The sequence below is a fragment of the Macaca nemestrina genome, chromosome 10, assembly GCF_043159975.1.
Source record: "Macaca nemestrina isolate mMacNem1 chromosome 10, mMacNem.hap1, whole genome shotgun sequence".
Lineage (NCBI taxonomy): Eukaryota > Metazoa > Chordata > Mammalia > Primates > Cercopithecidae > Macaca > Macaca nemestrina.
Genome location: NC_092134.1, coordinates 29,456,086 through 29,480,716, shown reverse-complemented (window position 1 = coordinate 29,480,716; position 24,631 = coordinate 29,456,086). Strand labels below are relative to the sequence as shown.

The window sequence follows — 24,631 nt, the reverse complement described above, 5'->3', positions numbered from 1 at the left end:
GACCTTGGCCTGGGTATTAGCCAGGTGTTAGGCACAGTTAAAATTAACACTTGAGGCTGGGCACAGTGGCTCACGCCTGTAATCCCAGCACTTTGGGAGGCTGAGGTGGGCGGATCACGAGGTCAGGAGTTCAAGACCAGCCTGACCAACATGGTGAAACCCCATCTCTACTAAAACTACAAAAAAAAATAGCTGGGTGTGGTAGCACGCGCCTATAATTCCAGCTACTCAGGAGGCTGAGGCAAGAGAATAGCTTGAACCCGGGAGGCGGAGGTTGCAGTGAGCTGAGATTGTGCCACTGCACTCCAGCCTGGGCGACAGAGTAAGACTCCGTCTCAAAAAAAAAAAAATACAAAATTAACTCTTGGGACGCTACAGCCCATTAAAAAGTTTGAAAATGGCCAGGCACAGTGGCTCACACCTATAATCCCAGCACTTTGGGAGGTCCAGGCAGGTGAATCACCTGAGGTAAGGAGTTCAAGACCAGCCTGGCCAACATGGTGAAACCCTGTCTCTACTAAAAATACAAAAATTAGCCGGGCGTGGTGGTGCACACCTGTAGTTCTAGCTACTCAGGAGGCCGAGGCAGGAGAATCACTTGAACCTGAGAGGCGGAGGTTGCAGTGAGCCGAGATCCTGCCACTGCACTCCAGCCAGGGTGACAGAGTAAGACTCCAACTCAAAAAAAGAAAGTTTGAAAAAGCTGTGTTATCACAAGCAGAGTTTCATACAAACTAGGCCAGGGGGAGAGGGGGAGGGGAGAGGGAGAGAGAGGGAAGGAGAGGGGGAGGGGGGAGGGGGGAGGGGGAGGGGAGAGGGGGAGGGGGAGGGGGAGGGGAGAGGGGGAGGGGAGAGGGGGAGGGGAGAGGGGGAGGGGGGAAGGAAGAAGTGGGGGCGGGGAGAGAGAGAGAGTGTGTGTATGTGTACCTTATATAGAGACACCTCAGATTTATAACCAGAAGAAATAGGTTCAACTGTAGACTCCCTTACTTAATAGTTAAGGGAAAAACTTCAACCGACATCGCAAGTTTGTTGAGGATGAAGTATGAACTGTATGCAGGCCTTAGCATAGCCGATGGAGGACCCGAAAACCCAACTCCACATTAGCTAAGACAGCACGGGGATGTACTGTTAGCTGTTACTGGAAGACCTAGAGGAGGGCAGCCTCAGGGTTGATTCCACTCAGAACCTCAAAGACATCATCAAAGACCCAGTGTCTTCCCACTCTGCCCTCTGAGCACACCTACAGCAGACTTCCTCGAGGGGATAAAGTGGCCTCGTCAGTTACACAGAGTGTTACCATTCAGGAGAGAGCCTCTCATAGGAGCTGGCTCAGAATAGTGAGGAACTTTTCCTAGAATGCCCCCCCCCAACACACACACAAACTTGCCCTAGAGTCTGAAAATGCCACGTTCCACTGGCACAGGCAAAGGGGATGGGGTCATGCCCAGATGGGCTTAGATGGGCTTAACCTACTCAGGCCCACCCAACCAACTTCTCTCCATAACTGTGTGGCCTTGTTAGTTTCCTGAAGCTCCTGGGGCACAAATTATCCTTTTGCACCGTGGCCTGTCATATGAGGCAATATGAGGCGATCCCCAGCAGGCCCTCAGCATGGGGTGCGGTGCGCTAGTGTTGAATTATTTCCCCTTCCCACCTCTTGACAACTCGGTTCCCCACTCCTGAGCCCTAAGGCAAACATCAGCAGAAAACTCTGTCCCCAACACATGTGCCCTCCATGGAGCACGGTCTTTGTCTGCTACATCCAGTTTCAGAACCGCGTGAGGCACACAGCAGGCCCTCGGCAAATGGAGGTTGGTGGAGTGCTGGGTCAGTGGGACCCGTGCAGACAAGTACTGCTCTCACGGTCCAGGCTCCTTGTTACTGCCCAGCTGGTGGACCCAGGATGCAGAGTGGGAGGCTACAGCTGTCGGCCACCCCAGCTGACTGCCACTAATGCCAGAGGAAGGGATATTCAGGAAGGGATATGGACTGAGCCTCTACCCAGCATCTCTTCTTGTTTTACGAGCAGGGAGGAAAAGATCACCTCACCCAACCACTTACAAAGAAATTCTGAAACATTTTTAACAACAAATGTGTTAGCTTATTAATTGCTAGAATTACCTTAGAAGAAAAGGCATGTGAGAGGAGTGACCAGGGATGACAATTTGCCTCAACTTCCCATACCTGATATTTTTGCTGTGGAGAAAAGTAACGCGAAGGATTAGGTGCAGGCAGGCTCAGCCTCTCGGCAGGACTTCCTGGAGGGGACTGCACGGATGTGCAGCCACGAGGCAATTTCTCTCCATCTGCAGTTCTTGACCCAGAGCACCTGCTCCTTGGTGGCGTGAAAAGTAATTCATAGAAAACATGACCTATCCTCACACATGATTTTTTTTTTTAAATCAATGTAACCCTCTACACTTACATTCACTGAAAGAAAACAGTTTATAATGCATGTTTAAGGAAGTATGCTTAGATTTGCATTTTAAAGCTATATATGTAAACCTGTCATTAAAAAGTGAATGAGTGAAGAATTAGAAATGTATATATAAGGTTCTATAACAGAAACATAAAGTAACTTACAATAAAATACATACTTACTTGGTAAAATCTCAGCTACAATTTCAATAGAAGACACAATGAAGACAATTATAATTGCTTAAAACAAATTTGGATTTTAGAAAAGATAATATTTGATTATTTTTTAAATAATTGACTTTTTTTTTTTTCCAGACAAGGTCTCACTCTGTCACCCAGACTGGACTGCAGTAGCTCAATCATGGCTCACTGAAGCCTCAACCTTCTGGGCTCAAGTGATCCTCCAGACTCAGCCTCCCAAGTAGCTGCAACTACAGGCGCCCATCACCAAGCCCAACTAATGTGGTTTATTTTTTGTAGAGATGGAGTTTCACTATATTACCCAGGCTGGTCTCAAATTCTTGAGCTCAAGCAATCCTCCCACCTTGGCCTCCCTAAGTGCTAGGATTACAGGCATGAGCCACCACACCTGGCTGACATTTTAAAATAAAGGTTAAGTGCTAGGGTCTGAATGTTTGTGACCCCCAAAATTCCTGTGTTGAAATCTTTACCCCCAAGGTGGTAACAGTAGGAGGGTGGTAAGTGAGCCTGTAAGCCTTTGGGAGGTGATTAAGGAGGAGGGGCATCCTTAAGGGGATTAGTGCCCTTATAATAGAGGCCTCAGAGAGCTCCCTTGATCTATCCACCATGCAGAAGTCACCACCTGTGAACCAGGAAACAGGCCTCACCAGACACCAAACCTGCCAGCACCTTGATCTTGGACTTGCCAGCCTCCTGGGCAGTGAAAAATAAATTTCTGTTGTTTATAAGCTAAATCAGCATATGGTCTTTTGTTATAGCAGCATGAATGGACTGAAACAGTAAGTACAGTCTTACATATATGTGTCTGTACAATTTATGGAAATGACCAGTACAAATGCAGACTGACACAGGTGTAATTTACGACTCAAATACCAGGAGTGGCCTCCTGTGGAGGATGTGCTCTTCTGACGTGATGAATAATTCCTTATAAAGCTCTGAATAAAACGAAGTCAAAATCTTCCTTTGGTTTACATATAGCTGCATTCCTGGAAAATTCAGTATGTTAAAATTATGTCACAACAGTTTCTAGGCTTAGAAAATTATAAACAGGTTTCCACCTACATGAATTGTATCATGTAGATACATGTGTAGACAGGGGACCACACTTCAGTGTACTGGGCTCTCCCTCACAATGCAGGGGGTCTAACATGTCTGGTCCTTGCCCTCAAAATACTAGACATCCCCTCCCCATCACTGCAAAACCCAAGCACCCTGCAACCCACCCTTCCACACATCTCCAGATTGTCCCCAATGGGCAGTGCTGGCCAGGGTTGGGAATCACCACTGGGGATGGAGGGAAAGGTTGGGTTGAGCTAAGCTCAGGCTCTGCTCTCTGCTGCCTTCACTGCCGAAATAACTGCATTCCACATCATCGAGATTTCTGCTGAGCCAAGTCCAAAGTTCTGGAAGCCCAAAGTGTCTTATAGACTCATTCACAACTCCAGGAAAGAGGAGCAGCCCATATTTCAGGCAGAGGAGCAGGCTGTCACTTCCTCTTAGATGACATGCCAAGTTTCTGGAAAACCACCCCCAGAAAATCAGTATGGGGCAGATTTGCTAGTGAGTCCACCAACACCCACCATCACAAGTACACAAAGGCAAGTGATCGAAAGGAGGAAAAAAAAAGATATCCACAGGAGGAATGAATGAGATTCAGGTATAAGCACAAGGATTTTAAGATGTTTTACACACACACACACACACACACACACACACACACACACACACACACACACACACGTTGGGAAAAAAAAAAGTCTTCAAGCTGACCTCTAACATTTACTCCTAATTCCCTATTTCCTTTCCTTAAAACATTTCCAGCTTGCCTGGTAAGTTGATTACGAACACACAGGAACCTCTGTGGTGACACACCATAGGTCACTGCTGCCCACCTGTGCTCACACCAAGTTTGCATCTGAGGCTTACCTTCCAGTCTTTAAGCTCTGCTTGCTGCGGGTGGGGGCAGATGGGGGTAGTGAGAAGAAACCCATACCCCTTTTTTGGGCTTTCCCCAAAAAAGGTTATCCCTTCTCTCAGGGATAAACTTTTTGAAGTCCCTTAGAATTTTTTTTTAATCCAAGATCTCCATTATTTATTTTTGTAGAAATAACCTCAAGTCCTGGAAAAAAAAAATGCCTGTTTAGAAAACAATACTGTGGATTCATCAGAATTTAACATAGGGGACTTAAGCACACAAAATAGGTGACTGACAATAAGCCAGATGATACAATTCAAACTTTTATTTGGCAATAAGTTCAGAGTCACATAACACATAAAATCAACATTTAAAATAAATAGCAAATTCACATCTAGAATAAATAAGCCTGCCTAATTTGCATTAATTGTGCCTGATATCATACAGGCACAATCTGTCATTCCACGAGATAACTGGAAAAGAGTCTCCAAAGTCAGAGTTCAAACCTGCAGGACTAAAAACGCACAGAAGCACTGTCGCAGGCTGGGTTCCCAAGAGCAGGTACTGAGGTGGAGAATGGCGCGCAGGAAGGTTCACAGGACAGTGCTGTGGGCTGAGCCGGGCTGGGCACAGTTTTGGCAGGGGGAGGCACTGGGCTGCAATGTGGCCACAGTGAGGTCTCACTGACCCCACAAGGGGCTCTGGAGCTGGGATGGCCCCAGAGGGTTTCCCAAGTTGGGGTGGGGAGGCCAGCCCTTTGTACCCCATGTGGAGCCGGTAAGGGTTACAGGCAGGAAGGGGCTGCGATCTGGGGCAGGCAGGGCTCTGCAGCAGGGGAAACTCCCCACGAGGGCTGGAAGTAAATGGCCCGCCAGCAGCACTCCCAGCAGTTAGGGGAGTATGTCTTTCAGTCTGGAAAGGTCATCTGGGCAGCTGAGCTCAGCACTCAGCACTAGCACAATTACAAACTAATACAATGAGAGGTATATTCAACAAGTGCCCAAGCCTGATGGCTCAAGTACACACACTGGCCATACGTGTAACTATGCCCAGGAAGTAGCCCAGAAGGGAATACAGTGCACTATTACCTACAGAACTTTCTCCTCTCTGCATCCCAGCTATGAGGTTAGTCATCTGCACATTCTCAGCAAGGGAATCTTGCCATTGCCACCAACACAATCCATTAGAGCAGGAGCTAACAAGCCACAGCCTGAGGGCCAAATCCAGCCCACAGCTTGTCTTGGTAAATCAAGTTGTACTGGAACACAGCCATGACCATGGTCATTCCTACAGCAGTAGCAGCAAAAGCAAACAGCCCAAAAAGCCAAAAATACTTCCTATCTGGCCTTTACAGGAAAAGTTTACTGACCCTGCATTAAGGGTACTTCATTCCCTTCCCTTTCTTTAACCCACTAGTAGTATCAAAGGTTAGCTGAACTTTGAGCTAAGCTCCTAAATGCTAAGGCAAAAAAAAAAAAAAAAAGAAAGAAAGAAAGAAAGAAAAACCTGGTACAAAAGAAAGTCGACATTAAGAAGGCAAAATGTAGGTTCTCTATTAGTTGAATAGAGCAATCAAGGAACCCTGTGTCTGGCCAAATTTAGTCTTAGAGCATTCTAGACAAGGAACCCCAAGTGGTCTTTGGCAGCAAATGAGCATGCAGAAAAGTGGAATTCAGTTCCAGTATTTAGCCCAGTCTCTGCTGCTTTTAAAAGGTCTTTTGAGAAGAGGATAGAAGAAAAGCCACTTAGTTTGCCCAAAGCTAAATTAACTAGGACACAAGACTACTTTTCAATTCTCCTTTGCAATAATTAAGAGTGACAATGCATTCAAAGCAACTAGTCATTTTAGTCTGTAATAGGCCCAAATCAGTAGCGAGCGGTTTATGTTACATGATATTAATGGGAACAGCAGAAAATAGTGCCACAGGTTATAATGTTTTAAAAAACAGAGAGGCTCTATGTTAGGGGGAAAGTGGGAGCTCTAAGCCAAACAACTGAAGTATTTCAAAAGCTACGTTTCACCTGTAAAAACAACACCGGAAAAAAAAAATCAGCTGTGCAAGTCCCTTCCAAAGGGACCTCTATGGGCCTTGCTGGACTGTCATATCTGTGATGGCTGCTGCCCTGGACTCATTATTGTTCATATAATTCTTAGAAAATCAGTCAAAGCAATATTAAAAAGTAATTTTTAAATGTTCAAACTATTTTTGTTTGCTTTACAACATGATTTTTTAAATGGTTGAAAATATTTTCGTTTCCCTTGTACCAATATGCATTCATGCATGTGCACACCAGAGAACAAAATGCCCAGTGCAGTGTGCCAGATCCCACACTGCACTGTCATGACAGGCTGGGCACGGTGGCTCCCACCTGTAATCCCAGCACCTTGGGAAGTCAGGGCAGGTGGATCACCCGAGGTCAGGAGTTTGAGACCAGCCTGGCCAACATGGTGAAAACCTGTCTCTACTAAAAACACAAAAAAATTAGGTGGGTGTGGTGGCAGGTGCCTATAATCCCAGCTACTCAGGAGGCTGAGGCAGGAGAATCACTTGAACCCAGGAGGTGGAGGTTGCAGTGAGCCAAGATCGCACCATTGTACTCCAGCCTGGGCAACAAGAGCAAAACTCTATCTCCAAAAAAAAAAAAAAAAAAGAATCATGACAAGGCCAGGCACAGTGGCTCACACCCGGAATCCCAGCACTTTGGAAGGCTGAGGTGGGCAGAACACTTGAGGCCAGGAGTTTGAGACCAGCCTGGCTAACATGGTAAAACCCTATCTCTACTAAAAATACAAAAACTGGCTGGGCCTGATGGCATGTACCAGTAGTCCCAGCTACTCAGGAGGCTGAGGCACGAAAATTGCTTGAACCTGGGAGGCAGAGGTGCAGTGAGCCGAGATTGCACCACTGCACTCCAGCACGGGCAACAGAGCGAGACCTTGCCTCAAAAAAAAATAAAATAAAATAAAAAGTCATGACAGCAACAAGTTAAAATCTGTCTTGAGTATAGACAAGGATTAATAATAAACTGGGATGGGCCTCCATCGTTCACATGGGAATGACGGTGCTCAGCCCCGTTACCGCCACGACATGGGTCTACAGTCTGCAAGGTACACACTCAGTGAGCCTTGGTGGCCTAGACGACAGGCTTCTGCCACATGGGAGATTTCAACACTGCCAAGTTCAATGGCCGAAAGACTGAAATTCTTCTAAATGGGAATTGATTATAAAACTCATTATTCACACCCAGAAAACGTTTTTCTCCTTCAAAGCTTAGGTCACCTAACCTAAACACTCATGAAAACAGGTTTTAAAAATAGTTCTACTTCATTCTTGAGTAAACAAAACACCCTATAACTGGCACCTGGTAGGTAACCAATGAATATCTGATTAGATAAAAACCAATAATTATTTTTAAACAACACCTACTTCCTCAATCTGCTTCTCCAAAGGCAGAAACTTGAAGCCAAGAGCATCAGCACATTCTTCTAGAACCCCAACACTGAGCAGTTCTGAGCACAACACACATCCATCAAGCGTCAGCCTCCAATACACCCTGATGATGGAAACACCTAGAAGCAAGCAAACAATAAACAAAATGCCTGCCCTGTTCCAAAAAAAGAACACACTACTGTGTCTTACTGTGTTCATAACAAAATGTAGAAGATGGGGAGAAGCCTTATTGGATCTAAAGGGTCACCTTCACCATTATAGTTAAATACAGCCAAATATCACAAGTACATTCCAACTATAACAAGTAGCATTACAAACGATGCTATGTAACTCGTTAAGTTTCTGCCATCTGGCAAGGAGCCCATGGAATGCCAGGCTCGCATTTCATCAATAGATGGTTACATACATTTATCACAATAAAAATGTTGAATAAGCAAGCACTCTCCACAAGCTCCCCTCATGTTCCTGCCATCCTTTAGATTTAAGAGTATAACATGGTACCGCCAAAGCTTAAAATGAGTTTTAGCAATACTAGATTAGGCTAATCTGAACGGAAGTATTTATATAGCATACGCAATTAAAATAGTATTAGCAGCGCCATAACTAATAACAGCAGACATTCCCATAGCACTCAGAGAGCGCAGTAAATATGCGCTTTACGTTGAAGGATACTACAAATGCAGATGCAATTAAGGATTCTTCCCTCCAACAAAAGGAATATATGCCACTTGCACTGCCCCTAGAAAGAAAGGCCAGGTGTGGTGGCTCACGCCTGTAATCCCAGCACTTTGGGAGGCCGAGGTGGGCTGATCATCTGAGGTCGGGAGTTCGAGACCAGCCTGACCAACATGGAGAAACCCCATCTCTACTAGAAATACAAAATTAGCTGGGAGTGGTGGTGCATGCCTGTAATCCCAGCTACTTGGGAAGCTGAGGCAGGAGAATCGCTTGAACCCGGGAGGCAGAGGTTGCAGTGAGCTGAGATTGCACTACTGAACTCCGGCCTGGGCAACAAGAGCAAAACTCCATCTCAAAAAAAACAAAACAGAAAGAAATGAGAAAAGCTCAGTTAGCTAAGTCATATCTATTTCTCAGCTTCAATGTCCTTCACCCTTTCCCATCTTAGACATCTTTAAAAAAAAAAAAAAAAAAACTATACAAACTCCCCAATAGTCGCACAAACACCGCAGGAGTGAAATCTGAGAGAAGGCTGGACCTGGCTAAGTTGTGGTGGCCATCTTCGTCCTCCCCTGGCCAATCCAAGCACCTCTCAGTTGATAACTCAGAGAGAAGCCAGGAACTTGTTTATTTCCATCTAGACAAGGACTGTTTCTGGTAAATCTCATGTTTTAACAGGATTCCAATTCAAGCGGGTGGTGGCATGGCATAGCATTTCATTATAAAGATGCCTTTCCCTGGTTCATTTTCTTTCTTCCAGTGAGCACATGAAACCAACTGGGGTGGTGTTTCCAGGTTTAACAGGCTCCTGGGAGATCTACCACAAATGTTTTGGTTCTTCTAACCCACTCATTTCTTGCAGAAGGCTCTTCAGAAGGCTGTTCCACTAGCTGGAAGGTTTTGACCAGAGCTCTCATCTCCTCTCTCCTGCCCTCCTCCATGCTGGGAAAGGACACAGGAATCACACACTGAGGACAAAGGGGTCCAGGAGTTGCAACTTCTCTTGTTCTTTCTCACCTAAGTCCTTCCGGGGAGGCTGTGTTCTCTTTGATGCAATGTGCCAGAATGTCAAAGCCTTAGTACCAAATGATTTGGGAACTGGCCATCACCTGGGGGCCTCTCTGTCACTCACAGGAGCGTTTTGCCATTGTGGAGCCCTCTAAATCAGCCTTCTGGAAGCAGTTAATCTTTGCCCATCACTGTGCCCCTGCAGTTCCCAATGCACCGCCAGTACACGTTCAGGAAATGTGCCATGGAGCAGTCAAGAACCGTTTCAAGCCTGACCTGCTAGAATACAGAGACAGTATCAAGTGTCTCACCTATCCCAGAAAACCTGATGTTCCAGGACCTCGGTAAACAAAAAAGCGAAATCAGAGTTCCAATGAGAAGTTTGCCTTTCAGCCCTGCATGGAGGGAAAGGCTAGAGAGGCGGGCTGCTAGCTCCTGTCTTAACCATTGGGAGAATTATTCTCCATAAGGTACAAAACAAATATCAAAAGGCTTATCTGTATCTTTTCCAAAAGCAACACTCAGACCCACATGACGTCAACCCCATCATGCCTGCCCAATCAGGGGCAGTTACAGTTTCTAGCTTTTGCCCTCGGCTACTTGGCCTGGGCCTCCTGCAGGAGAGGGGTTCTGAAGGTGGGGGGCCTTTCTGACCAGGCGGGCAGTTCGTGCTGCAGTGGAGTCCTCCGGGGGTAGAAAGTGTGGCTGACGTCATAGTTCAGGAGGCAGCTCAGAGACGCCATGTAGATGTCAGCGAAGCGTGACAGGCGCCTCAGGAAGTAGGTTGGGTTCTGGTCTGTGCGGAACAGGCTTCCAAACTGGGCGTTGAAGAAACTCTTGGTCATTTCTCTGAAGGGGCAATAAAAAAGCGAAGCAACACAGAATGATTCAAAAAGCCTTGTTTTTAAACTACTGAAATCAAAATCACTTCTTTTTCAGAAAAAAAAAAGACTCATTTGAGAAAAAAGCCTAGAGCAGCCCCAAATATTAATTAAGAAAACAGTCTAGAGCCAGGTGTGGTGGCTCACATCTATAATCCCAGCACTTGGCGAGGCCAAGGCAGGTGGATCACTTGAGGCCAGGAGTTCGAGACCAGCCTGGTCAACATGGTGAAACCCCATCTCTACTAAAAATATAAAAATTAGCCAGGCGTGGTGGCGCATACCTGTAGTTCCAGCTACTCAGGAGGCTGAGGCACAAGAATCGCTTGAACCAGGGAGGCAGAGGGTGCAGTAAGCAGAGATCATGCCACTGCATTCCAGCCTGGGCAACAGAACGAGACTCCGTCTCACAAAAACAAAAACAAACAACATTCTGGCCCGGGCATGGCAGGTGGATCACTTGTGCCCTGGACCACCAGCATGGGCAACATAGTGAGACCTTGTCTCTACAAAAATGCAAAAAATTTGGCCAGGCATGGTGGCATATGTCTGTAGTTCCAGCTACTCAGGAGGCTGAAGTCGGAGAACTGCTTGAGCCCGGGTGGTTGAGGCTGCAGTGAGCTATGACTGTGCCACTGCACTCCAGCCTGGGTGACAGAATGAGACCCTATCTAAAAATAAAAAAAGAAAACAGCCTGCCTATCCATCCATCAAAACGACTCTGGTCCTATTTCCCCCTTAACTGTCTCAAGGCTCCAGATGCTTTTGCACGTTTCTCTAAGGACACACGCCCCATCTCCCAAACTAAACACAGGATGCAACAGCTGCTCCCGATGGTACACAGAGGAATACAGAATGCTCTCAGGAGTCTCCACTTCCCTTACTGAAAGGATCAAGACCCCCTGTTTCACAAGCTTATTGTGAGAACTGAGTAAGGTAAGCAAAATAAAAGCATGTTGTAAACTCTCAAGTGCTCAGATGGAGGAATTAAGGATTGTTTTATGTGATGTAAATCTCCCCCATCCATTACGTACTTCAATGCCTCCCGGTCTCCTCAGAAGTGAGACTGTTCACCCCGTCCACGGCCCATAAGCCCCTGCAGTCATCCTTACGTGCATGTATGTCTATTTCAACATCCCTATCATACACACACAGGATATGCACTCTCTGATGGCTGGCACCCTACAGAGTACTCCATCAAAATGAACGAATACTATTTGACTGCTAATAAGTCATTTACAAACACAGCAAAAAAATAGAATCATTTACACAACTGTGTGATAAAAGCCACTAGTTAGTTGGTAGCAGTTAAAATAAGACTCAGACAGTCAACATCCTGAGAGGGAGGAGGACAAACTAAATGCAATACAGCTTTGGCTTCTGCAGAATCTGAGGAAGGGACTCACTGTCCCCTCTCCACGCCCCGTCCACCCACCCACGCACACCACCACATGAACCCCCGAGTCAGGCTGCCCACGGCTGGGAGGCCAGAATCCCACCACAACCACTGCTGCCAAACCTCAGAGATGGCTGTGCCCAGCGGCTGGAGAAGGCCATGCACAAAGTCAGGAAAGTTCATGCCAATGGCATAAAGCATTCTCCTAGGGAAGCATGATTGTCAGTATGGGTTCCCTTAAGACAGACACCCACCAAAGTTTTCTCATGGCAGGCAGGCTTTCTTTATCAGTTAACAGAATGCACATTCTTGAAAGAGCTGTGGTTACAAATAAGCACCAGGGTCGTGGGAGCCCTAAGAATTCACTGTGGGTTCGGAGCCCAAATCCAGCACTGCCCCAATAGCCACACTGTGCTGCCAGCATTGTTAACAACTGGGCCAGCAGCTGCCCAGATGGGAAGGTCAGGAAGGCAGGGAGGAGGAATGAGATGGAAAGGCTCCATTCTCCCAAGGCCTTCGATGGCAAGGGCGGAGGAATGACAGGGGTGATGGCTGGCCTCAAGGAAATGTTACATGTCACCAACAGCAGGTAGCCGATTCTGGATCCTGGGGGAGGCAGACATACCTGGGAGCTAAAAAAGGATGTTTCAACATTATGCCTCAGGCTGGCCCTGGGGAACAGACGTGGGCTGAGCACGGCCAGAACAGGGTGGTGGACATGCCACATTCAATACAGGCCGCTCTTACCTCATCTCCTTCCTTTCCTTTTTCCACTCCTGCAAAACCAGCTGTGACTCAGCATCTCTGTGAACCTGTAGGACGCAAGTCAATTATTACGACTGTTTTGGTTTCAAATAAACTCATTACGTAATGAGAATTTTTTAATGAGCAGCTTTTCTAGAAATTTTATTCCTTTACATCTCAGAGGTTGGCACCTGAATCAAATAATACATTTTTCAGACTTTCCAGTTGAAACCCTGCCTTCTTCAGGAATAAAAAATAGTTTTAAATGTCCAACATTAGAAATGTGGTTTAACAAGATGAACTATTATGAAGTTATATTAAACTATCAGTAAAGACTACATATAAACATAATGCATGTGTATCCACATATGTATAAGACATGTACGTGATATATCCATTATGCACATGATATATCCATTACACACCTATTACATACAGGTATACAAACTATAATGTAGAAATACTTAGTACATGCTACCTATTATACTTATTATATACATGTGTACAAACATTATAGTTAAGTGGAGACAGCATACATACCCACTAACTGTAAGCATGTCAAAGTATGTGCTTACATTTGGAAATTAACATAAAAAATTATTTTAATTTGTACACGAGAATTATAAATAAACTTTTAAATTTAATATTATATTGTTTAATTTAAAAAACAATTATTTTTTGCAAAAGGCGAGAAGGTAAAGCATCTCCATGAGAAGGAAAAGCAGAGCATTTTCTGGTGGGCCAAAATATGGGTGAAAGGCAAAAAGAAAATGCCAACTGCCCATGATCTAACGAATGGAATCTCACAAGTCTCTCTCCAAGGTTCTTATGGCTAAACAGAAACACTGAGGCCAGAATCCAAGGTGCACATGATCGCAGGGAACAGGCCGGCTCCCTGCAATTCATGACCACGGGGGTAACCTTAGAACCTGGAGGAAAATACCAAGCGGGCAAACCATCTGCTTTTGACATGGGAGCCAAGAACCTTACGTTTATCACATCTGCTCGGTTCAACAGCTCGACTCTGAACCCCGAGGCTGCTGAAGGGACATGTAAAGGAGAAAGACCCCAGGAATCGGAGGCCAGGGATGCGTGCCCAGAGGGGGACCCTGAGCTCTGCGCCTTCGCTCAGCCACGCTTTGGGCCTTACCTCCCCTGAAGTACCCAGCTGCTGGCTGGGGTGCCCTGCCGGCTGCCCTGCCATGAACCTTTCCCACCATTTATCATCTCTCTCAAGGAACAACCCTCTCGCTTCCATCCTTCCCATCAGCCATTAAACAAAAAAAGATTTCTCCCTTTAAAAAAAAAAGATTTCTCCCTGTGCCCACCCCCTTCTCCAGTTCTGTCCCCCTACAAGGCCAAACTCCTTAAAACAAGAGCCTCTGGTTCTGAAATCCACTTTAAAATATTTCAAAGACGGTGTGTGCTCATTAGTTATCATTAATCTTTCAAGTGAAACCATGTACTCTAGAGTGGGTAGTCCACATTGGAAAAGACTAACCAAAGCCCCACAATACAGGCACTTCAGCCACCTCCATCTCCAGTGGTTGTTCATGGGCGTAATCAGCTCTTCAGGGGCAAAGCAGATTGGCTACATATCTCTGCCCTTGTTTGAGAAAGATATTACAATCTAGCCAGTGCAACAGCCTACATCAGTCCAGCCACCGGCCCATTTTTCTATCAGCCTGTGAGCTTACAAATGGGTTTTTCTTTTTCAATGCTTGGGGGGAAAAAAACTCAAAAGAAGAATAATTTCATGACAGGCTGCGCGTGGTAGTTCAAGCCTGTAATCCCAGCATTTTGGGAGGCCGAGGCAAGTGGATCACTTGAGGCCAGGAGTTCGAGACCAGCCTGGCCAACATGATGAAACCCAGTCTCTTCAAAAATACAAAAATTAGCTGGGCGTGGTGGTGCACACCTGTAATCCTAGCTACTCAGGAGGCTAGGCATGAGAATCACTTGAGCCTGGGAGGCAGAGGCTTCAGTGAGCCGAGATCGTGCCACTGCACTCTGGCCTGGGCAACAGAGTGAGACTGCCTCAAAAGGAAAAAAAAAAAATTTCCTAACACGTAAAAATTACATGAAAGTCAAATTTCAGTGCCCACCAATAAAGTTTGTTGGGACACAGCTACAACCATTCATTCACATATTGTCCACGGCTGCTTTTGTGCTACAAGTGCAGAGGTGGGTAGCTGCAAAAGAGCCTACAGCCTCCACAGCCTAAAATATTTACCATGTGGCCCTTTGCAGAAGCTTGCTGACCTATGGTCTAAATGTGGCCTCTGACTGGTTGGTTACCTGAGCCTGCACAGCCTAAAATATTTACTATGTGGCCCTCTGACAAAGCTTGCCGACCCGTGGTCTAAATGTGGCCTCTGACTGGTTAGTTACCTGAGAAGCGTCTACCAAAGCCAGCACCACCACCATGAACCACAGCCATTTTGGAAGGCACTTCAAGGCTAGCTAATGAAATTACAATCAATATTTATATACTTCTATTTCATTCATTAGACTTGGCTCCAAATGACTCCTGTGAGGTCAGGAGTTCGAGACCAGCCTGGCCAACATGGGGAAACCCCATCTCTACTAAAAATACAAAAATTAGCTAGGCGTGGTGGCACAAGCCTGTAGTCCCAGCTATTTGGGAAGCTGAGAGAGGAGAATTGCTTGAACCTGGGAGGTGAAGGCTGCAGTGAGCCAAGATCACACCACTCCACTCCAGCCTGGGCGACAGAGCAAGACTCCATCTCAAAAAATCAAAAAACAAAAAACAAATGACACTCTGCTGGCTCTGAAAAAATCAAACCCGATCTCAGAGGACCAATTTTTCTCCTCAGAAAACTGTCCAAATAATGTGCTACGTGCTCTGAAAATAATCCCCAAGGGGGAGTTCTAGAAACATCTGCCACAGGCTCAGTGGAAAAACCTGTAACTTTCTAGGGGAACACTGAGGAAGAGGGCGACAGTGAGACAGGACATTGATTTGGATGTTTTTTTAGTTAGCAGCTACACACCTCTATATCCTAGTGAATCCAACTTGACAGAACTCTGTACAAAGTGCCAGAACCCAAGGCAATATAGGTGCGTGGAGGTTAAGGGTCTAGAGTCGGGCTGCCTGTGTGTCAACATCAGCATCACCCGTCACTAGAGCAAGTTCTATCTCCTCTGTGCCTCAGGGTCTGCATCAGAAAAATGGGAGTGATGTTTCAGTCCTACTTCAAAGAGTTGCTGTGAAAATGAAATGAACTTAAAGGTTTCAGTGTCCAGAACACAGTAAGTTCTTACGACATTTTTACACAGCCTGATTCTGCCAACCGAGAACTGTGGTTCCAGAAAAGTGACCTATCTTGCAGTCTCAAGTTTTCTCTCCTGCAAAATGGGGGCGGCTATGTAAATCGTAATTTCCTTTTCTTCCTTCCCTCACCCCACACCTTGTATAATTAATTTTACAAACCACAGAAATATTTTCAGCACTTCCATTCTCTAAAACGCACATTCCTTAATAGTCAACTTTTTTTTACACAGGTCAGAAAAAGGAAAACAAAATAAACAAAAAAAACTGTTTCCAAAGCAAAAATGTACTGACACCATCTACGTGCAGTTGTGTTTGTGCGTGCGACCAGCTGCCAGGGCCACAGAGACGTCACTGACGGGAGTCAAGCCTTACCTATACCCGAATCCTCCAAACAGGAAGGCACATGAAAGCAGTGCTCTGAAGCATGGACTTGGGGACCTGGTTCAAGCCTTGCCCTGCCATTTTATGATCTCACACATAAATGATACCTAACCTCTCAAAAACTGTTTCCTTACTCTAAAATGGAACAGCTATGACTATTAAATGAGCAATGTGTATAGAGCCAGCACTCAGCACAGTGTCTGGCACGTAAAAAGCAACTATTAGTAGTGTATGACATGCACAGACTCTCAACTACATTAACTCAGAATTGATGCCACGTATTTTTAGTAAATCATCTCACAGACAAGCATAGCAAGCGAAACAGAATAAATCCTCATCAGAGAAGAGCCAAGAACTAATGGGGCCCAATGCATCCTGGAAACGAGGCCCAGGGGGACGTGCAGGGCCCCATGCTCTGGAATGCATGCACCTGGAGCCAGAATGTGGCCTGCCACTCACAGCCTTGCCTGATCTCACTGCTCAGCCACTCCCACACAGAGTGCCAGCTGGGGCAGGCAAGGCAATTCCCTGCCCATTTCCAAAGCCAGAGGGCAGGCATGGGCAATAGACCGTGGCCACAGATTGCAGGTGTGATAGCCAAGAGAGCAAGCATCTGTGCCCGTATCCTAAAAATGTCAGCACCCATGCTGAGACGGCTGTAGCCCAGGCAAGCTGGAGCCAGGGAGAAAACAAGGTGCCTCACGGAACTGGAAAGGAAAGGGGCACATGGAGAATTAAGGGGATACAGCTACAAAAGAGAGGCAGCTTCCATGGGCCAGGAAATGACTGATACAACTGCCATTCCTCACTTACCAGCCAAAACTGGCTGCCTAACTTAACTCAAGGAAGTAACTGCCAGGGAACTCCAGTAAGCCAGAAAATTGCAGGTATTATCCTCAGAATCAACTGAGGCTGGACTTTTGCTTGCTTTGACATCTTGACTCTTGCTTTGAGACTCTCTCCCGTAAGCCATGGTGCCTAGACTGAAGTGTTCACTTCATAGGCCCCTTTATTTCACAGACGGGGAAACTGAGGCCCAGAATGGAGAAGCCCCACTGTAGCAGGCGCAGACAGAACCAGCAGACTTAAGCACTGGCAAGGTCTCCTGAATCCCAGTACCCCACAGGAGAGCTCCTAGCAGGCTTCAGTGTGGAAGTGAGGATACTGGATCTTCACTGACAGAGGAATGTGAGCAAACACCTACATTTACACAGGCCCCACAAACACTGTCTAAGCAAAAGAACCCCAGTTGTTATTCTGCAGTCTACTGAAAACAACTTAAGCCTCGTATTTTATAACGATTAAGCAGAATATACCTGAAGTAACTTTCTAACCTCAGGCTTAAAGAAAAAGTGAGAGAGAAAAAAAATATATCCAAACCTGCATCTGTTCCAATAACCCAGTCAAGGTCTGCAGCCAGGTCATGGTTTGAATGTATTGCTCCGTGTTCATGATTTTCAGTTCAGATCGCAACTCTGGGATAATTGCACCAGTCCTCCAGCCATGCTTTAGGGTCAAATCCTGATCACAAAGATCACGAAAAGTCAACATCAAGTCTCAACAGAATCTACACTATGTCATTATTTTCCCAGACATGAGAGGCATTCATTTAATTAGTTTTTGATGGTAATGGTTAGTTATTCACCAAGCTGAACTCAATGAATTACATTTAATTAAAACAAATTTGGCCCCAGCCTTCAATTATTTCATTCCAAGAAACTTTCAGATCTGGAAATAATTGCTGTGAGTCACAACCCCTGCAGAAACGCTAGGTCTGGAATCATTAACCATGGTCTGTAAAAAAAAAACAATGAGGTCAGGGGCAGAAAAGGGCTTGACCTAAATGCTACCAAAGGTCTTCATTCAATTCATCCACAGACCTCTGTGTGCCAGGCCCTCTGGGTTATGGAGAACCACGGAATCTCAGACTTGGAATGATCACATACAACATAAGCATGCATGACCACATTTTCCATTCCAAATGTTGTCACCCCATATTTGACAAAAGGCCAGAATATTTAGTATCAGCTATGTCCTGGAAAATCTAAGACATATAGTCATCATACTAAATGGTCATTTTCTCATTTGGCAAATATTTATCAAGCACTACTATTTGCCAGGCCCTAAATACTGAGGATAAAACAACGCACAAAAAACTGAGAAATCCCAGCCCTCGTGGAAAATACAGACAATAAATACGTAAAATACACAATGGCAGGTGGGGATAAGTACAAGGGACAAAAATCAAGCAGAATAACAGGAAAAGGAGAGGAAGAAAGGAGGTTTCCATTTTGTACAGGGTAGTTAGGAAGACCAGGCTAATACAACGATAAGGTCGGGGAAAGTATGAAAACATGTGGCAACAGAAAGATTCTGGCTGAAGAACAGCTAGTGCAAGGGCCCCAGGGTAGGAACATGCTAGAGGGTGGCATGTTAAGAAGCAATAAGTCAGGGAACCTAGATGAGACAAAAGAGGGGGCGGGGCAGAGGGTATCTTCAGAGAGGTGGGCTGGGGAAGGGGAAATCCAGTGGGCAACTATAGGAACTCAGGTTTTTACTCTGAGGGAGAAAGAAAGGCTTTCAGGTTTTAAAGCTTTAAGTCTGATTTACAGTTTTAAAGGTTCAGTCTGGCTACTCACCTAAAGCCAGAATCCTAAGTCCTATGTAAGAGTCTAAGAGGGCTTAGGATGCCCGCTCACCTTCACTGGTTCAATTTTTTTTTTTTTTTTTTGAGACAGGGTCTCACTCTGTCCCCTAAGCTAGAGTGCAATGGCATGATCTCAGCTCACTGCAGTTTCCACCTCCCAGGTTCAAGCAATTCTCCTGCCTCAGCCTCCCCAGTAGCTAGGATTACAGGCGTGTGCTACCACACCCAGATTATTTTTGTATTTTTAGTAGAGACAGGGTTTCACAATGTTGCCCAGGCTGGTCTCAAACTCATGAGTTCAAGTAATCCACCCATCTCAGCCTCCCAAAGTGCTAGGACTACAGGTGTGAGCCACCGTGCCCAGCCCACTGGTTCAGTTTCTTGAAGCCTTTGAATATTTCTCTTTCTCCTAATAATACATGAAAACCTACAGCACATTTTTAAAATATTCCCAATGGTGGCAAACTTTCAAAGGTGGATTTTATTTATGTTTTTTGATGTTTTGATAAAAGGAAAAAGAACAATGGCATTTATTATTATTTAAATGGAAAGATTATTTGATAAACTCTTTGAGTGAACTGTTTATTTCCATCATTTCCAAAAAATATTTATCTTTTTCACAACTCTGTTCTGTAAAAAAAAAAAATGAGACATTAAAAAGATGCAGCCTACCTCTAGGTTTTACGAAAGCATAAAAATGACCTTAAATATAAGATACATTCTTAAATAAAAGGTACATTCTTAAATAAAAGATACATTCTTTAGTAAGTGAGGCTAACACATCTGTCCCCCAACAAAGGAAAAAAGGGCTCCTCACCGCCAGGTCACTGTATATATGGTCACCAAAATACAACACTCTGGATCCTCTCCATCCAGTAAGCTTCAAAAATTCATATAAATTACCCTGCAATCAAAGAAAACCATAGTTATTATATTACAGCTAGAGAGCTATCTAACCCACAGTACAAAATATTTTTTAAAACTTTTAAAAATTGTTTTTATAACTTATTTTAAATATCAAAATATAAAGATAAAAGCACCTTCATGGGAAATCTGTCCTCTATGTCAAATGCACTGTTCAAGAAGGATTTATATTATATACACCTCTTTGTAACTACCTTTCTACACTTAACATGCTGGGGCCATCTTTCCATGCCAATAAATAATCTACCATGTAATGATAGCAGCTGGGAAGTACCATGATTCCTTTCACCAATTCCCTGATGTTGGACAGTTTACATTATCTATTTTGTAAGCAACTTCATGATAAACATTCTCATAGGCAAGTTGTATTAGCTATATCTTAATAATTTTCTTAGGCTAACTTCCTAGCAGTAGAATGGCTTTATCAAAGCTAATTTTTCAAGGCCTAGAAAATATACTTATTGCCAAATCCATCAGATTGTTATATACCCACCAAGAATACATTAATTCTTTTAAAAAATGAACTTTAGTAACATAATAATGGTCACCAATGCAATTCATTCAAACATTTGAAAGCCTCATATGACACCAAAATATATTAAAACTGTGCACAGGCTAGGTGTGACGGCTCATGCCTATAATCCCAGCACTCTGGGAGGCCAAGGCGGGAGGACTGCTTGAGCCCAAGAGTTCAAGACCAACTTGGGCAAAATGGCAAGACCCTGTCTCTACAAAAAATAAAAATTAAAAATTAGCTGGGTGTGGTGGTGCATGCCTATGATCCCAGCCATTTAGGAGGCTGAGATGGGAGGATCACTTGAGCTCAGAAAGTTGAGGCTATAGTGAACCGTGTTCATGCCACTGCACTCCAGCCTGGGCAACAGGGTGAGAACTTGTCTCAATAAAATTTTTTTTAAAAACCCACAAAATTGTGTACAAAACATGTATTGTCAGAAAATAATTAGTAATTTGAGTGCATAATATGCCATGAGTAAGTGTTCCTCAAAGAGAAATTTCCAAGGTTTACTACTGGCATCTTAAATGTTACACACTACGAAAGTCATGCCTTCAATTTTGTTTTAAAAAAACCATTCAATTTTGAGTTAGTTTACATGCTAGCATATTGAAAATATACTGACTTAAACCTAAGTTTACCACCAAGTTATAATCAGTCAGTTCACGGGAATCACTCAGAACTGTGCCAGGCACACAGAAAGCCACAGTGAACATCAGCTATTAGCATTATTACCGACCACGAAGCAATGCAACAAAAAGGAGAAGCTGGTCATGACATACCTGCTTGTAAATCTGGCCTTTCTGCAACTTATGGATTTTATCCCAAAGTAAGACACCTTTCTCATTCATCTTTCGGAAAGGCCTAACAACAGAAACAGGAAACATTATGACGTGGAGTAGTACAGGTTGTCTGCTCTATGAAATACCAGAGTTATTCACTATCACAGGAAGTAGCTCCCTGCAAAAACCTAAAAAAAAACCCGAAATCAAAACTCCACCATCACATTCCCTGGCCTAATTCAATACATCCCAAACTGTGTGAAGCCCAGTATCCAAAGGTGTTTCATGAAAAAAAGAATTCCTGGGGGCCAGGCGCAGTAGCCCACTCTTGTAAGCCCAGCACTCAGGGAAACACCTGAGGTCAGGAGTTCGAGATCAGCCTGGCCAACATGATGAAACCCCATCTCTACTAAAAATACAAAAATTAGCTGAGCAAGGTGGCAGGCACCTGTAATCCCAGCTACTCAACAGGCCGAGGCAGGAGAATCGCTTGAACCCAGGAGGCAGAGGTTGCAGTGAGTGGAGATTGCGCCACTGCACTTCAGCCTAGGCAACAAGAGAGAAACTCCATCTCAAAAACAAACAAAAACAAACAAAAAAAAGAATTCCTGGGTCATATAAATTTGGAAAACACCATGCACTAAATATGTCCCTCTTAAAAAGCTATTGATGGCTCTGAAAAGCCCTGCTATAATCAACTTCCTTTCACCCAGATTTCCCGGATTTATCTGACCATGCAGAAAACCTGTTTATAATGAAAAGTTTACGGAAACACTGCCTTAGTGCATTTATCTGGCTTCATACCTGAAATTAAGCCACTCTAGATAACAAACCAGAAGACCAGAAGCACTAGTTTATGATGGAAATTGGGAGGTAAGGATAATGCCTCATTCCTCACCCTGACACACTGCTAGCCCAAAGGACCCAGGGTTTGTTTGCCTTAAGGTAAAAATAAGTGTTACCCTAAAAAAAATAATTTTTTTACCTAATTGTAATACAGAAAAATACAACAAAGAAAAGGTACACGACCCAGAATTCTAGACCCACCTTGTACACTAAACATTTCAGTTCGTCTTTCAGTCTTTTCATGAAATTTATGTTTCTTTCATGACTATAAAATGAGATCACTTTGTGTACACTGACATCTTTTTTTCTCTAATATTTCGAGCAATTTTCCAAGTGATTACATATTCTTAAATACATCATGTTTTACAGTAATACATCATCTTTTTTTTTTCCAAATACGTTTTCGTTTTTTTGGTTTTTTTTTTTTTTTGGAGAGAGGGTCTCACTCTGCTCCCCAGGATGAAGTGTGGTGGCACAATCGCGGCTCACTATAGTCTCGACCTCCTGGGCTCAGGTGACACTCCCACCTCAGTCTCTCAAATAGCTGCCATACCTGGTTTATTTTATTTTATTTTTTTGAGAGAGTCTCACTCTGTCGCCCAGGCTGGAGTGCAGTGGTGCAATCTTGGCTCACTGCGATCTCCGCCTCCTGGGCTCAAACGATTCTCCTGCCTCAGTCTACTGAGTAGCTGGGATTACAGGTGCATGTCACCATAACTGGCTAATTTTTGTATTTTTAGTAGAGATGGGATTTCACCATGTTGAACTCCTGACCTCAGGTGATCCGCCCACCTCAGTCTCCCAATGTGCTGGGATTACAGGTGTGACCAGATAATTTTTTAATTATTTGTAGAGACAAAGTCTCCCTATGTAACCCAGGGTGGTCTCAAACTCCTGGGCTCAAGCAATTCCCCGGCTTCAGCCTCCCAAAGTGCTGGAATTATAGGTGTGAGCCATGGCACCTGGCCCAAGTACACCTTTTTTTTTTGTTTTGAGACGGAGTCTCACTCTGTCACCCAGGCTGGAGTGCAGTGGCGCCATCTCGGCTCACTGCAAGCTCCGCCTCCGGGTTCACGCCATTCTCCTACCTCAGACTCCTGAGTAGCTGGGACTACAGGTGCCCGCCACCACGCCTAATGTTTTGTATTTTTAGTAGAGATTGGGTTTCATCATGTTAGCCAGGATGGTCTCAATCCCCTGACCTTGTGATCCTCCCGCCTCGGCCTCCCAAAGTGTTGGGATCACAGGCATAAGCCACTGCACACCCAGCCAAGTACATCGTCTTTAATGACTGCATAATCCCCTCTCATATGGCCATTCCAAATTTAACTAAGCATCCCCTACTGTAGGGCTGTTAGGTTGTTTCTGACCTCTCATTATTATAAATAACACAAGGATGAATACAGACGGAGGATTATTCGGCTCTTACCCTAGGCTTCGAGAACAAAGACAAAATAGATATTGGGGGAGGGGGCTGAGACACCCTGCCTGCTGCATCCAGGGAAAAGAGTTCAGGGCCCTGCCTCCTCACTTTTTATAAACACGGCAAAGCAGAGGAGCTCTCTGGTGAAGAGAGAGACAGGGCCCTTCTGACCACACCCCAGAATCTACTAAGAAAATGGTGAGGGCATCATATCAGTGACTATAGGGCCCCGACCTCCCCTCTTCTTCCTCTAGGAGAGGAGTGCCTTTGACCACTCTGACCCAGCTAGGTGCACGTTCTCCTCTGCGTGCTTCAACACTCCCAGACACTGAAAAAGGTTTTTATGTTGTTCCCCAAGACACTGGAAGAAACTAGCCCTGGCCAGGAGCCAAATTCCTTAAACCCTCAATAAACTCCACATCCTGACCTGCTCCTGGTGGAATATCCCTTTCTCTCCTGTCTGCCACAGCAGAGGTCTCCAAACCCGGGGCCGTGGACCACAGACCAAAACCGGCCCATGGGTTAGGAGCCAGGCCGCACAGCAGGAGGCGAGCATCCAGTGGGTGAGAGAGCATTAACGCCTGAGCTCCACCTCCTGGCTAATCAGGTGCGCCATCAGATTCTCATAGGAGCAGAACCCTATTGTGAGCTGCACAAGCAAGGGATCTAAGTCGTGCGCTCCTTATGAGAATCTAATGCCTGACGATCTCAGGTGGAACGGTTTCATCCTGAAACCATCACCCTACCCTACCCCCACAAACCTGGTGGAAAAACTGTCTTCCACAAAACCAGTCCCCGGTGCCAAAAAGGTTGGGGACCCTGTGCCAGAGGATGCACTGCAGCCCACTCTGTAAGTCGGTTCCTCTATTAAGTGCTTTAGACTGATCATCCTAGCGTTTAGTGCTTCTTTCTTTGGAATCCCAACCAGCCCCATCATGGGACGGTTTGCGGCTCTCCCATGCAGGAACTCCCTTGCCACTGTCTTTGGGATGACTCCAGCCGCTGGTAAGTGGGACAAAATACTAACAAAGCAGCAAGCCACCGTTTATAGCTGTTTTTCATCACACTCTAGTTTTTCCTTCATTTTCTTGAATCCCACCCAGCATTTTTCAGTCCCTGCACA

At 45.0% G+C, this 24,631-nt stretch overlaps 1 protein-coding gene across 2 annotated transcripts in view; it reads right to left on the bottom strand.

Annotated features, from left to right (window-relative positions):
* Window positions 1-4,840: 4,840 nt before the first annotated feature.
* The window catches only part of LOC105497730 (5'-nucleotidase domain containing 3), a 69,299-nt gene continuing 49,508 nt past the window's right edge, over window positions 4,841-24,631 (bottom strand). Inside the window, exons 10-15 of one of the 2 annotated variants that reach the window (XR_011608913.1) lie at window positions 21,240-21,321; window positions 19,837-19,923; window positions 17,753-17,893; window positions 12,700-12,764; window positions 9,206-10,524; window positions 4,841-8,108 (exon numbers count right to left, since the gene is read on the bottom strand). Coding sequence is in view for 1 of the 2 variants with exons in the window: in XM_011769053.3 (XP_011767355.2) it covers window positions 10,272-10,524; window positions 12,700-12,764; window positions 17,753-17,893; window positions 19,837-19,923; window positions 21,240-21,321 (628 nt within the window). In the remaining variant the exon portion in view is untranslated. Of the gene's footprint in view, window positions 10,525-12,699; window positions 12,765-17,752; window positions 17,894-19,836; window positions 19,924-21,239; window positions 21,322-24,631 lie in introns of both variants that reach the window. The other variant, XM_011769053.3, reaches the window with a different exon arrangement.